The following is a 14,607-nucleotide window of genomic DNA, read 5'->3' as shown; positions in this document are numbered from 1 at the left end:
GAAAAGGGAACCCTCCTACACTGTTGGTGGGAATGTAAATTGGTGCAGCCACTACGAAAATCAGTATGGAGCTTCCTTAAAAAACTAAAAATAGATTTACCAAATGATCCAGCGATCCCACTCCTGGTCATATATCTGGAGAAAACTAATTTGAAAAGATACATGCACCCCAGTGTTCATTGCGGCACTATTTACAATGGCCAGGACATGGAAGCAACCAACCTAGGTGTCCATCAACAGATGAACGGATAAAGAAGATGTGATACACACACACACACACACACACACACACACACAATGGAATACTACTCAGCCATAAAAAAAGAATGAAATAATGTCATTTGCAGCAACATGGATGGACCTAGAGATTATCATACTAAGTGAACTAAGTCAGAAAGAGAAAGACAAATATCGTATATTACTTATACGTGGAATCTAAAAAAATGACACAAATGAACTTATCTATGAAACAGAAACAGAATCACAGACATAGAGAACAGAGTTGTAGTTGCCAAGGGGGAGGGGGAGTGGGGGAGGGATGGATTGGGAGTTTGGGATTAGCAGATGAAAACTATTATACATAGAATGGGTAAAAAACAAGGTCCTAGTGTACAGCACAGAGAACTCTATTCAATATCCTGTGATAACCGTAATAGAAAAGAATATGTAAAAGAATATATATGTATAACTGAATCACTTTGCTGTACAGCAGAAACTAACACACATTGTAAATCAACTATACTTCAACATAATAATTTTTTTCAAAATCAGTTCTTCAGCAATAATTTCTCATCCATACTTAATGTTTTGTTGATCCAGTTTGGTGAGAGAGATGGGGAGGGAGGGAGAGAGGGGTATCAATATTCAAAAAGAAAAGTTAATAAAACTTTTAATTTTTCCTTTTCAGCTTTTATTCCAGATTTCCCCATTCCATCCCTTCCCTGTCACTTACTCTGTGTGTCAGTAAACGGAAGCCCTCACCCCTTGAATCTGTGTAGGGCAATACGTGCCCACTGATTTTATTCAACAGAAATCTACACCACACAGAGGAAAATTGGTCCCTGCCAATTTGGGCAGATCTTGGACCCCTCCTGCCTGGCCCATGACACACCAAGCTCATTCCACAGTGGGACTCGCCTGCTGTCCCCCCTGCTCTTCTCTCGCTGTGCATAACCGACGCTGTCATTCAAGCCTCTGCCCTCAGGACACCCCCTCCAAGAGGCCTGCCCTGATCACCCCTCATCACCACCACCATCCACTCTTTCTCCCAATGCTTTGTTTTGTCTTCTCGTGGGGCTTACACTATAATTTGAAAGTTTTTGTTTGTTAGTATATTTGTTTGTTGTCTGTCTCCTATACCAGACTCTTCGCGACTTGAGTGCAGAGAATTTGTTCTATTTGCACCTTAGCCCCGTGTCTAAAACACAGCCTGGTGTGTGTGTGTGTGTGTGTATGTGTGTGTGTGTGTGTGTGCATGCACGTGTGTATGTGTGTGTCAGAAATCTAGGTTTTTGCATTTGAACTCTCCCCCAAATTTTAATGTTAGCAATTAATTCTTAAAAAAATGATATAGGTGGAATGAATGAAATTGCAATAATGAATAAATAAAAGAATAAACCTAGAAAGACTATGTAATTCTGATGCTCCCCAATCTCTAAATGCCAAATTTCCATTTGTTCAATAGTGTATAAACATTATTTTTAAAAGTTATATCATAAACACTTTTGTGTCTGCACTAGGACGATGAAGAATGAAGTTCCTACCATGACCTAGTGACTCTGAGGGTCCTTTATAAACGATACAACACGATGTTGGTGACGGATATTAACTAGATTTACTGAGCTGACCGTTGCGCGATATATACAAATACCAAATCACGATGTTGTACACCTGCAACTCATTAATTTTACATGCCAGTTATATCTCAATTAAAAAATAAAAATAAATAAAGGGAATAAACAATTGATTCACACAGGGGAAAAAACCCACTACATAACTATGGGAATTATAATTACTATAATCACCTGTGTTAGCCTCCTTGCCATCTAAATGGGGCCAATGAGGTGAGCTGCCCCCATCTCCTGGAAACAGAACCAGCCACTCTGCGTACCCCAGGGCCAGGAAACTTCTGGATAACGACATGGTTTATTAAGTCCCCTCATTACAAAAGTTATCTGTAAAAGGCATGTTTATAAACTTTTTTTAAGTGATGTGCAATTTCTTGGCCGTTGCCATTTATGGATTTAGATTTATCCACCAACACAGCTTCCTAGCACTGTCTTCGGGGCCAGAGCAAGAAATCGGGCAGCCTGGGGCCAGAGAAAAGGATCCAGGTGTGGGATGGAGTCCCCAGTTTCCCCTCTCTGGGCCTCACCTCCGTCAACTCTCGAATGGGGAGGTGGGCTAGAATAGCCCCTGGTGGTCCTTCCAACAGCATGCTATAGTTTGGCACAAAATGACAGTCCACAGTCACAAAACACACAAATGCTCGAAATGATTTGAAGTTGTTTTTCAATTACTGATGAAACTAAATACCTATCTATGCGGTAGAGATAAAGCCCAGGGAAATATCGAGTTACCTGGGCTAGTATAGAGAGGCAAGGCAGAAAACGAAGCCAAAACCCCCAGCTGGGTGTTAAAATCACGCAGGCTGGCTGTCATCAGGGACTCAGCTCACCAGACAACCAGCAAATCTTCAACTGACAATGCCTCATCCAACCAACAGGTATTTACTGAGCACCTAGTATCTATAAGGCACAGGGCTGGGTACCATACCGAGAAACCAGGAAACGCTTACTAGTCCTCCTAGAACCTTAGAAAGGAAGCTTTGGTGTGGTTGCCCTTCAGGACACTAGGGGTCCAGCCTCTACTGGGGACCCCGGCTCACCAAACCTCCCGTGCGTACCTCCCCCACTGGGCTGACCACGCTGTTCTCATCTTCAACAACCTCTGTATGAGTCTGACCACCCCCAGCTCCCTCCAAATTTGTGAGTCCTTAGTTACCACTATGTCTTATTAGCGTGGGACCTTGGGCAGAGCACGTACCCTTGGGAAGAAACACTTCGTCACCTGGAGGCTGACAAAGTTGCTTCAAAGCACTGGGGCGACTGTATAGAATCTACGTAAAAGCACCCAGTACACCATCATATTGGCATTTTTATCTACCGCTTCGCGCTCCTTAGAATAAAACGCTACAACTTTTGTAGCCTTTCCCACACTGATGGATATTCAGGGTGTTTCCAAATCTCTTCCCATTGGGAACAGGGTCTCTGCATGTTCACTGTGTGCCTAGGCGGATGCCCTTGGGTGGAAGTCCTGGGAATCAGGTTTCCTCCACTGGGGTTCCCCTCGGGATGCTGCAGGCTTCCGAGGTCAGAAGCAGAAATGCATCAGGCCTCCCAGGTGCTGATGGTGCACAGATGACAGGGGTCAGACTTTTCAGCAGGAAAGGGGGTTGAGTAGGAAGAGAAGACAAAATAAAAGGACTGGAGAAGGAGGAGGGAGAGGAAGAAAATAAGGGAGAAAGGATGACAGGAAAGAAAAGGAGAGAGAAGGAGAGAAGGAGGGAAGGAAGGAAGGAAGGGGGAAGGAGAGGAAGCAATAGGGTTTCGTCCATAGGGTATAAAATAGAAACAATAAAACTCCTAGGTGTTCAATAAGTATCAGCCTTCATCTTTATTCTAAAAAGGAAGGAAGGCGGGAGGAAGAAAAGGAAATAAAGATTTAAAAATGTGGGGTGACCAAGGGGGGAGAGGGGGTGGGATGAACTGGGAGATTGGAATTGACATATACACACTATTGATACTATGTATAAAATAGATAAGTAATGAGAACCTACTGTAGAGCACAGGGAACGCTACTCTGTGCTCTGTGGTGACCTACATGGGAAGGAAATCCAAAAAGAGGGGCTATGTGTATACACGTAGCTGATTCACTTTGCTGTACAGCAGAAACTAACACCACATTGTAAAGCAACTCTACTCCAATAAAGAGGAATAAAAACATTTTTAATTAAAATAAAATTTAAAAGTGGGGTGGGGAGAACAAGAAGAAAGAGAGGTTGCTGGAGACGGGGGGATTCGACAAGGAGGAATCTCTCGCAGCTACAGAGCGCTGCCCACAGGGCAGCTTAAGACCCCAAACTCCCTGCACTCCAGCTTTCCCCCCAGGCCTCCGTGCACATTGCTCCTTTTTAGTAACATTTCTATGATTGTCAGTTTTATTATTATTTCTCTGAGGTAGTTAGTTGATCAAGAAATGTTTCTTCTGTCCTAAATTAGAATGCAAGAGGAGCAGTTTCTCTACGGAACCAAGACTGAGTTCAAGCCACTCCTTGAAGCTAAGGGTCAAGGATGCCAGCGGCCGTGGGTGGAACAGGCGGGCCGCGATATGGCCAGGGGACCACATGGCAAACACCCTACAGCTTCCCTGCCCACCCTGACCGCGGCCGGGGGCCTAGGGCTGCCTTGTCGCCTTCCTGGCCACACACATCTCTCCTGGGAAACCAGCGTGAGCTGTGAGTTAGCGACAGGGCACAAACAGCCCCCGTTTGATGCGATGCTAGATGCTCTATTTATCCCCAAACCCTTCTTTCAGCGTTTTGGCTAAGGAAAGGGAAGCCTGTGGAAATTCACCGCCCTCGCGCCCTTTTCAACCGAAGACTGAACTTAAACATGCAAATGAAAGAGACACAGCAGCCCCTGTACCACCGAGACGGCAGGCGGAGGTGGCAGCGATAGCGGGGGTGCTCCAGCACCCACCGCGACGGCCGCGTCACTCCAAAGGGGACAGAGCCCCTCCCCTCGTCTACCTTCGCCCAGCACGGCTCCGGTGCCCCCACCAGACTGGAGCCGGCTCCTGGGAACTGGCTTCCCACCTGGATGGGGCCGGGGGTGCTGCACCCGCCATCTCTGGTGGGTCGTGGAGTCGGCAGGGCTGCCCGTGACAGTCATCGTGGCCAGAGGCACGCTCACCCCCAGGCCGGGGTTGCCCTCCGGGCTCCCAAGCAAGGACTTGGGGACGTTAGTGTAGGGTCCCCTCTACCACGCGCACGCCAGCCGAGCAGCAAACGGGAACAAGGGCCGGCAAAGCGAATTCCCGTCGCCGTCACGCAGGCCTCCCCCTCTGGGAAGGGGCAAGGGAAGTTTTCACGGCTCCTGTATCCTCCCCGAGGAAAGCCTCAGGGTGGTGCTTCCTGACTGAGGGCTCAGGAGGGCAAAGGAAAAGCGGACCCAGCCGGGTGGGCGAGGGGTTTCCTCGGAGGGAACGGAGGACCCAAGCTCCCGTCGGAGGGACGGGGACAGAATGGGGCGGCGCGGAAAGGGGGCGATGCTCTAAGTCAGCCCAAGTGAATCTGTGCTGGAGACACACGAGGTAAGTAAGAGACAGAAGGTGCTTCACCGGTGAACACCCCGTTTCCTGAATGCCCCAGAACCAGAAGCATCCGGGCGCGGAGAGACCTGCTTCCCCAAGATGGAGGTGTAGGATGATGAGTGACCCACGGGACCAGGTGCCAGGACAGCTGGCGGGGCCAGAGGAGCCCAAGAAGGGCCTCTCGCCCGCAGCCTTAGAGACAAACAAGCAAACTGCTTCCAGACCCTGGGCTGGGCAGGGAGAGCAGGTAGTGAGCAGACCAGGAGGGAAGCCGCCTTACTCACCTGGATGGGCTTGTGACCTGGCGTCGGCTCCGTGCACCTGCACACAAAACACCACATTGTAAGACATGCAGGGAACGTCCCGGCGCGTCCCATCTCGGTGGGCACCACCTGGGGACCCTACCTGAGAATCACAGTAAAACAACAGCAGCCAGGAGTGCCAGCAGCAAAGAGGCAGCAGTTTCCTCATGGTGTTTTCGGAGGTGAAAATGTGATCCGTGCAGAATTCCTGAGGGTCTGTGACGAAGTGGCACCTTTAACTTTCACTCCCTTGGGAAAGGGACATTTTCACAGGTTCCAGAAAGAAGAAAACCTTCTGTCTCACTAGAGTTTGTGAACTGCAGAGAGTTAAGGCAGAGGGTCGTGAGAGTTAATGGGTGTCTCGTCTTCGTCTCCGGACTCAAGGGTCTTCGGTGATCAATAAACACATGGGAACGATCAGACCGGCACGGGGACGCAGGGAGGAGAAAGGCAGCTTCTGATCCCGGCTCCCGAGAAGAAATCCAGGGCTGTGACTGCAGCGCCCAGGCTCAGGGGGCTGATCGTGGGTCCCTCACGGTTTTCTGTTTCTGTCAAGAGTCTCCAGTGGCATCCACCCAGGTTCGGAGTTGGAAGTTTCTCTTTTTCCTGGAAGTGGGAGGAATTGTGTCTGGAGCTCCCTCGGGCTCCTGGGCTGGTGCGTTGCTGCCCGAGTCCTTCTGGTGTGACTCAGGCTTACACCTCGTCCGTCTGTCTGTCCCCCAGCGCTTGGGGTGGAGAGAGTGAGGGATGTAAGGCTCTCTCCTCAAACTTTGTTCTGTTCTGCTTCTCTATTTATATCCCGCGGCTGCTGTGTCCTTCCTGGGTCCTAACACCAGCCTGTTAAGAACCACTGGGAATTACTTTCAGGGTCTGAGGTTCAGAAGCAGAGCAGACAGACACGGGGCGCGTACATACGTTAGCTACCTTCCACCAGCGCCTCAAAGTCAGCAGAAATATTAATAAATACAAAACGTACAACAGACCGTAAACTCTGTTTAGAGCGGAGCCTTGTTTGCCCAGAGAGAGAAGGAAGGTGACTTAGGGATGGAAGAAGAAAATACACCGCACCCTCGTGCCCTCTACGTGATGCTGGCCACGTTTTCTCTTTAACTCTTTCAGAGACGAATGAAACTATTTACTAGGCGATTACACCAATCCCCACAGCCCACCACAGCATCCAGGGTAGTGTTCTCAAGGTCACGGGTCCCCAGCTCCCGGGCCGTGGACGGGTCCTGGTCCGTGGTCTGTTAGGAGCCAGGCCGCACAGCAGGAGGGGAGTGGCGGGCGAGTGAGGCTTCCTCTGCCGCACCCCATCGCTCCCCATCGCTCCCCATTGCTTGCATTACCACCTGAACATTCCCCCCACCCTCTCCACCTCACCCCTAGCCCCCCACCCAGCCTTCCCTGCTCTGTGGAAAAACTGTCTTCCACGAAACCGGTCCCTGGTGCCAAAAAGGTTGGGGACCGCTGTTCAAGGTGATAGTAAAGCGTCAGGCCCTTAGCCAGCCTCAGCCCACTTTACTAGAGACCAAAACTTTATCTATACTGCATACATGTCCACACACACACACATGCGTGCATGATTATAATCACTGCTATAATGTGCTATGTGATTTAAATAACACTTACCTCACTGTACCATCTCCAATGCTTACTGGCTGTGTGCTCTTAGGCAAGTTACTGAACCTCTCTGTTTCATATTCCTCATCTGTAAGGTGGAGGTAATAGTTTCCGCTCCATAGAGTTGTAACAAGAAATGAGATGATACAAAGAAGGTTCTCAAAGCAGCGCTTGGAAAATACGTAGCACTCCATAAATGCTAGCTATTTTTTGCAAAGAAAAAATGTCACTCAATAAATGTTAGCTGTGGTTATTATTATTATAAAGTAGAAAATAACACCCATTAAATGTTAGCTAATATTATTAGCTCCTTTGTCCTGACGTTAAATGGGAACAGAGCCCTGAGTCCAAGTACTTCCTAAAGAGGATAAGAAAATGACCTCCAGTCTCCATGGGGGAGAAAAAAATGTGATGTCAAAACCATAAAGTGCTTACTTTTAACTTGTGCCTGCAGCCCACAACCTTCCAGATGATCTGATAGCCTGAACCACGGGGCACAGCTTCAGCAGGGCTCCAGAAATTCATGTGCACGTTTCTCTATCTCTTCCCCACTTGAAAAAAATGGTGAATTCCACTGTGGTAATTGCCACCTTTATCCTGCCGCCTAGGCTGATCGCCTAAGGGGAAAGTAATTTACAACTTTTATCTCTGCATTTCACCAGTTTTCTGTCCCTCCTGTTGCCTGCCTCCGGAGGAAAGAGAAAGATGCATGAGGAGGGACAGCAGAGGCAGATTTTTCTTAGTCCAGATCTTAATTTACCAAGAATTAGACAGATTGTTAATTAAATGGACCTCTCCCATCACCGAGACCGAGCCACGCTGGTTTGTTCCTTTTTTAACCATAAAAATCACCATCAACCTAGAGATTGTCATACTGAGTGAAGTAAGTCAGACAGAGAGAGACAAACATATGATCTCGCTTATATGCGGAATCTAAAAAAAGGGTATAAATGAACTGATTTACAAAACAGAAACAGTATCACAGACTTAGAGAGTGAACTTACAGTTACCGGGGGGAAAGGTGGGGGGGGGGAGGGATAGATGGAGAGATTGGGATTGACACACACACACACTACTATGTATAACATAGAGAACTAATAGGGACCTACTGTAGAGCACAGGGAACTCTACTCAATACTCTGAAATGGCCTATAGGGGAAAAGAATCTAAAAAAGAGTGGACATATGTATATGTATAAGTGATTCACTTTGCTGTACAGCAGAAACTAATACAACATTGTAAATCAATTATAATTAAAAAATTTTTTTTCAAAAGATGAAGGGGGGACTTCCCTGGTGGTACAGTGGATAAGACTCCGTGCTCCCAATGCAGGGGGCCCGGGTTCGATCCCTGGTCAGGGAACTAAATCCCACATGCATGCCGCAACTAAGATTTCTCATGCCACAACTAAGGAGCCCGCCTGCTGCAACTAAGACCCAGGGCAACCAAATAAATAAATTAAAAAAAAAAAAATGATGAAGGGACTTCCCTGGTGGTCCAGTGGGTAAGACTCCGTGCTCCCAAGGCAGGGGGCCTGGGTTCGATCCCTGGTCGGGAAACAAGATCCCACATGCATGCCGTGACGAAGATCCCACGTGCTGCAACTGAGACCCGGCGTAGCCTAAATAAATAAATAAAAATAAATCTTTTTTAAAAAACAAAAAATAAATAAAATGAAGTGAAAAGATGAATAGGAAGAAGAAAAAAAAAAGATGAATAGGTCCAAGGATCTATATATAACATAGTGACTATAATGGGTAATACTGTACCGTGTAATTGAAATTTGCCATTTCAACAGAGTAACAGAGTAGAATTTGTGTTCTCACCAAAAACAAAAAAAAAGATAAATATGTGAGGTGAGAGGTGACGGATGTGTTAATTAGCTCTGCTGTGGGAGTCCTTTCACAGTGTATACATATGTATATCAAATCATCACGTTGCACACCTTAAATATATTACAATTTTGTCAATTATACAGTGATAAAGCTGAAAAAAAAAATAAAAGGAAACTTAAATTCCAATTAGGCTCTATTCAATAAAGTTTTACAGGGATGAAGCAAAGTGTGAAGCCAGCTGAAGACGGGGGCATAAGTGGATTATTCACGCGCAACTGGAGACGTGTCCGCCGGCCGGGACGGACAGCCTGGACCTCAGGAAGAGCGCAGTAGAACCTCCCAGGTGCTGGGAGCGCCGGCCAGGCTGTGAGGACACCGAGTTCTTAGGGCCCGGTTCTCATCTCCCCCAGCTACACCTCCCCAGATGCCACACATCCCTCAGCAAACCATCGGCCCAGCCCCCCGCTTTCCCCTACTGTGGACACAAGCGTGAGGTTTTCCTCTGCAGGGTGCTTCCTACGCCAGCCACGTGCTTCCGTCCGGTGGGCAGATGGTCACGGGGCGGGCGGGACCCCTGCAGCACCTCGGCGCGCCCCGGGCCTGCAATTGACCAGACGTGTCACGCGTCCTTCTCGGCTCTGATCAGCGCCTTCCCGGGGCTAATACACCCGCCCTGGAAGAGAGGAGGCTCCCCTCCCCCAGTGGCGCTGCTGACCCCCAAGGATCTTAACTTAAGGCTGCTCACGCCCACTTTGCCTCTACAAAGAGTAGAAAGAACGGACAGACTGAGCTAAGAGATTCGATGGTGTCTGCTGAGCTCCTGGACCTGAGATACAGGGGCAGTTTTCGCCAAGAGGCACCGATCCATTCCTGTTTCCCGGGAGAAAGTCTGAGCTCAGTTTCTGTCGCTTGCCGTCGGAGGTCTGGTGAATGGGATGAATTTGAGAAGCTGCAGTCGTTTGTCATTCGGTGACTGTGTAGGCACAGGAGGCAGCAGGGCAGGAGCGGAGGGAGAAGGCAGAGAGAGGCGGCGCTTGGCTGGCCTGTGTACCAGACCCTCCCCTCGCCACTGCCCGGCCGGCGGGCGGCGTCACTTCTCCTTCCAGACGCGCTGGGAGGCTCAGCCCCACACCAGCCTCCGCGCTTCCCTCCCCACGGTGTGTCTCTGCCAGGGGCCTCTCCCACTCGGCGGCAGGCGGGACGCCCGGGGGTCCCATGCAGCCGCATGCATCAGCACCCAGAAACAGGGCCCTTGCTGCCAGGGAGCGGCCCTGACCAGTGCGGCTCAGGACTCAGTGGATAGACACCCGCTCCTTCTCTTCCACTCCAGGAGCGGCAGCTCAGTGACAGCTCCTTGAGCTCACTTTCCCACCTGCCTGTTGTACTCCCCCTGGAAACACCGTTGCCCCTAGAATCGGCTCCCAAGAACACGACACACACATGTCAACCCCAGGCTCTGCTTCTGGAGAACCAAGGATAAGACCGGCCATCAGGGGTGACGGTTCCATGGGTCCCGACATTCAGGCACAGCTTCGTGGGGTCACAGAATGCCCTGAAGTCGCATGCACAGCTCTTCTGAAGGCACACACGTGAACTTCTGCGGGGACGGTGTCCATAGCTTTCATCCCGTCTCCAAAGAGGAGGTGAGGGGTGAAATCTTAAGAAATTGTTGAGCTGGGGAGGAAGGCTTTAAGAAGACTGTGCCTGGCAGACGTGGCTCACTCCCTGCCCCAAATCCAGGCTCTCCCTTCTCCCCAGGCAGTATCCCAAGTGTGTTTGGGTGCCCGTAATCTCAGTTAAAAACGGTCGCTTCCCTTTCAGCTGGGGTGGCCAGGGGGCTACACACAGCGAGATAGAGGCGGACGTCTGCGGCACAGGCTTCGAGAAGACGCTTTTGATCTCTGCTCTTCCTGAAGCCTGCTGACCTTGACCTTTTTTATGGCCGAAGCATAGATGTGATAAGAAGAGATGGAACAGCTCTCCTGCAGTCATGGGAATGGAAACCCAAGCTTTTTCTCTGAGGACATGGAAAGCTGGAAAGAGCATTACCCGCTTCACAACAAGAGCAGCCTCCAAATCTACAAACTCATGACTTTTCTTGAGTCCATTAGCAAACAGAGGTCAGGGAAACCACGCAGCCTGAAACGTGGTCTGAAACGGCAGACCCCTCTAAGGAGAGGAGGGCATGAGTGTTGGCTCACACGAGGCAGGGCATGGGGGAAACGGGGCCCAAGCCAGTAAGGAGAATTCAGCAAAAGAATTGCAATGAATTTGGAAAGGCCAAGGTGGGCTAGGTGAGAGCACACAGCCCTCGGCCACTGCAGACACAGGGGAGTTCGCACCCCACCCCAGGCCCTTCTCCATGACCCCAGCAGGTGCTCAGAGGAAGAGCATGGCAGGTGGGAGTCTGGAGGCAACCTCTCAACAGGGCTCACCGGAGAAGTGAGTGGCCGCCACTGCGAAGCCATGACACCTGCCTGGACCTTCTCCCCCAGGCACCAAAGGCCTGAAGTTGCTATAGAAGGACAGCCAACACTGCACCCCAGGGCACTGGGAAGAACCTGTGCAGCTGGAGGAAGGGGAGACACCACCCTCTGTCCCCAGAGAGGGGCAGAGAGATCCCTTTGTACTGGGAGAGGGGCAGAGCCACTGGGGACATCCACCCGAGATGCAGGAACTCAGGCCACCTGAGCCTGAGGCTGACCAGGGAAACAGAATTCCCGCCGTCCCACTTGCAGGCTGGCAGGACGCAGCACCCTGGTAATGGAGAGGCGAGAGCATGGGGAGCTGCTCTGGCTGGCGAGAAAGGCCTGGAACTGAAAGTGGGGCAAGGACACTGAGGGGCTCCCTCTGCCGAACCAACCCCACCCCAGGCGCAAGGCTATGCCAGAGGAGTCTGAAGCCCGTGCAGCACTGATGGTAACCATGGCGACAGAACCCAAGCCAGCTCTACTCCCGACCAGACTGACTTAACATGCATACACATGCACACAGGCATACACATACTTGCATATACGCATACATACACATATACATATACACACGTGTATTGCACACATGCACACATGTGCATTCACACACATGCACAGACACAAGCAAGCATGTGCTCACCCATGCACACACAAGGCATACACACACATACATATGTACACGTGCACACACATGGATACACACGTGTGCACACATACATGCATGTGTGTGCACTCACGCCCACATGCACACTGCACACATGCACAGGCAAACATGTGCTCACACATGCACACACGCACACACACGCACATGCATAACATGCATAGACACGTAGTGCATACTCATGCATTAAAATACATGTTTATACATGCATGCACACATGCATACTTGCACATACATGCCTTTCCACACATGCACAAGCACATGTGTGCACCAGTGCGCGCGCGCGCACACACACACACACACACACACATACTAATGGCCTAGCAGAAAAGAGCTGTACCCATTTCCTGGCATGAATACTGTTGACCTCAGTCTCCACTGTTTTACATCTGATGGCCAGCATTTATTCTAAAAGTATGACACACAAAAATAGCAAGAAAAACCAACACACTGTCTAGAGACAAAACAATCAAAACTATGTCAGAAAAGTACAAATAATAACCCTGACTAATATGTTAAATGCTTTAGTGGGAAAGTGTGACAGCATATATGGACAAAGGGAAAGTTCTGCAGAAAGATGGAAATGATATGAAGGAGTCAAATGGAAATGCTGCCGCTAAGAGTAAAACATATAACACATCAAACTCCTGCCATGAGCTCATCAGTACACTCAGTACAGGCAGGGAAGAAATCAGTGAACCCTGTGCTAGGTCAATTAAAATGATCCAAGCTGAAGCACAAAGTGAAAAAAAGGAACATTTTTTAAAAACCAGAGCATGAAGGAGCAGTGTCCCAATATTCTGATATGTGTATATTCTAACACATGTATAGCGGAAATTCCAGAAGTAGAAGTGAGAAAATGAGGCAGAAAAACATGTTTGAAGAGCTAACAGCCAAGAATATTCGAAAATAATGGAATACATTCAACCACAGACCCAATAAGCTCAGACAATCCCAAGAAAGATAAATCCCAAACACACCACACAAGTGTACACACACACCACACACATATACATACACATCACACCATACATACACACACGGGCACACACACCACACATGCACATACAAACACACCACACACACACACACACACACACACACCTCACACACCACATAAACACACTGCACACCCCTAGACACATGACATCAAAAGAGAAATCACAAAGGCAGCAAGAGGAAAATACGCATTACGTACAGAGGAGCAAAGACAAGAATTACGGTACACTTCTTATCAGAAACTATGGAAGTCAAAAGACAATGTAGTGAAATATCTGGCATTTGGGGCGAGGGAATAGGGATCCTGCAACCCAGAACTCTACATCTAGTAACGGTATTTTTCCAAATGAAAGAAAAGGCTGAGAATAGGGGAGTGAGGAGAGACTGGTCCTGGGTATAGAGTTTCTTTGAGGCGGGGGGACGATGAAAATGTCCTGAAATTAGACAGCAGGGGGTTGCGCAACCTTGCAAATACACTAAAAACCACTGAATTTTGCACTTTAAAAAAGTGAGTTGGATGGACCTAGAGGGTATTGTGCTCAGTGAAATAAGTCAGACAGAAAAAGACAAATACTGTATTTTTTTACTTATATGTGGAATCTAAAAAAATAAAACAAATGAGCAAATATAACAAAACAGAAACAGACTCATAAATACAGAAAACAAACTAGTGGTTACAAGTGGGGATGGCAGTGGAGGAAGGGGATCAAGAGGTATAAACTACTATGTATAAAATAAGTAAGATACAAGGATGTAATGTACAGCACAGTGAATATAGCCAGTATTTTAAAATATCCTTATATGGAGTATACTCTATAAAAATATCAAATCACCATGTTGTACACCTGAAACTAATGATATTGTAAGTCAGCTATACTTCAGTTTTAAAAATGAAAGAGAAATAAACTTTTTCATACAAACACAAATTGGAAGATTTCATTGCCAGCAGACAAGCACTGCTAGAAATGTAAAAGAACAATAGGCCACTAGACAGAAACGTGGATCTACACAAGGAAATGAATCTATCCAGAAATGGTTACAATTGAGATAAATAGGAAAGACTTTTTTCTTATTTTTAATTGCTATAAAAACTAAGTTGTCCAAAAAAAGAATAGAATATGCTGTAGGTTGATAGCATATGTAAAAGTATAATGTATGAAAAATGTCACAGAAGAAGGGAGGGGAAAAGTGGGAGTACACAGCTGTGAGGGGTCTGCACTACACATAGTGGTATAATATGATTGGAAGGTAGCATGTGACCTATTAAAGAAATATATCCTAAGGTAACCACTGGAAAAAAGTATAGTAAACCTTAGGACAGCCACTGGAAACAAATGGTATAGAGG

At 48.1% G+C, this 14,607-nt stretch overlaps 1 protein-coding gene across 3 annotated transcripts in view; it reads right to left on the bottom strand.

Annotated features, from left to right (window-relative positions):
• The window catches only part of ADGRD1 (adhesion G protein-coupled receptor D1), a 150,265-nt gene extending 141,990 nt beyond the window's left edge, over positions 1-8,275 (bottom strand). For all 3 annotated transcript variants that reach the window (XM_082418223.1, XM_082418225.1, XM_082418224.1), the window contains exons 1-2: positions 5,779-8,275; positions 5,658-5,694 (exon numbers count right to left, since the gene is read on the bottom strand). In XM_082418223.1, coding sequence (XP_082274349.1) covers positions 5,658-5,694; positions 5,779-5,844 — 103 coding nt within the window. In that variant the 5' untranslated portion in view covers positions 5,845-8,275. The remainder of the gene's footprint in view (positions 1-5,657; positions 5,695-5,778) is intronic.
• Between the last annotated feature and the right edge of the window lie 6,332 nt (positions 8,276-14,607).

The sequence above is a fragment of the Balaenoptera physalus genome (assembly GCF_965194825.1).
Source record: "Balaenoptera physalus genome assembly, chromosome: 12".
Taxonomy (NCBI): domain Eukaryota; kingdom Metazoa; phylum Chordata; class Mammalia; order Artiodactyla; family Balaenopteridae; genus Balaenoptera; species Balaenoptera physalus.
This window is presented reverse-complemented; position numbering and strand designations above follow the sequence as displayed.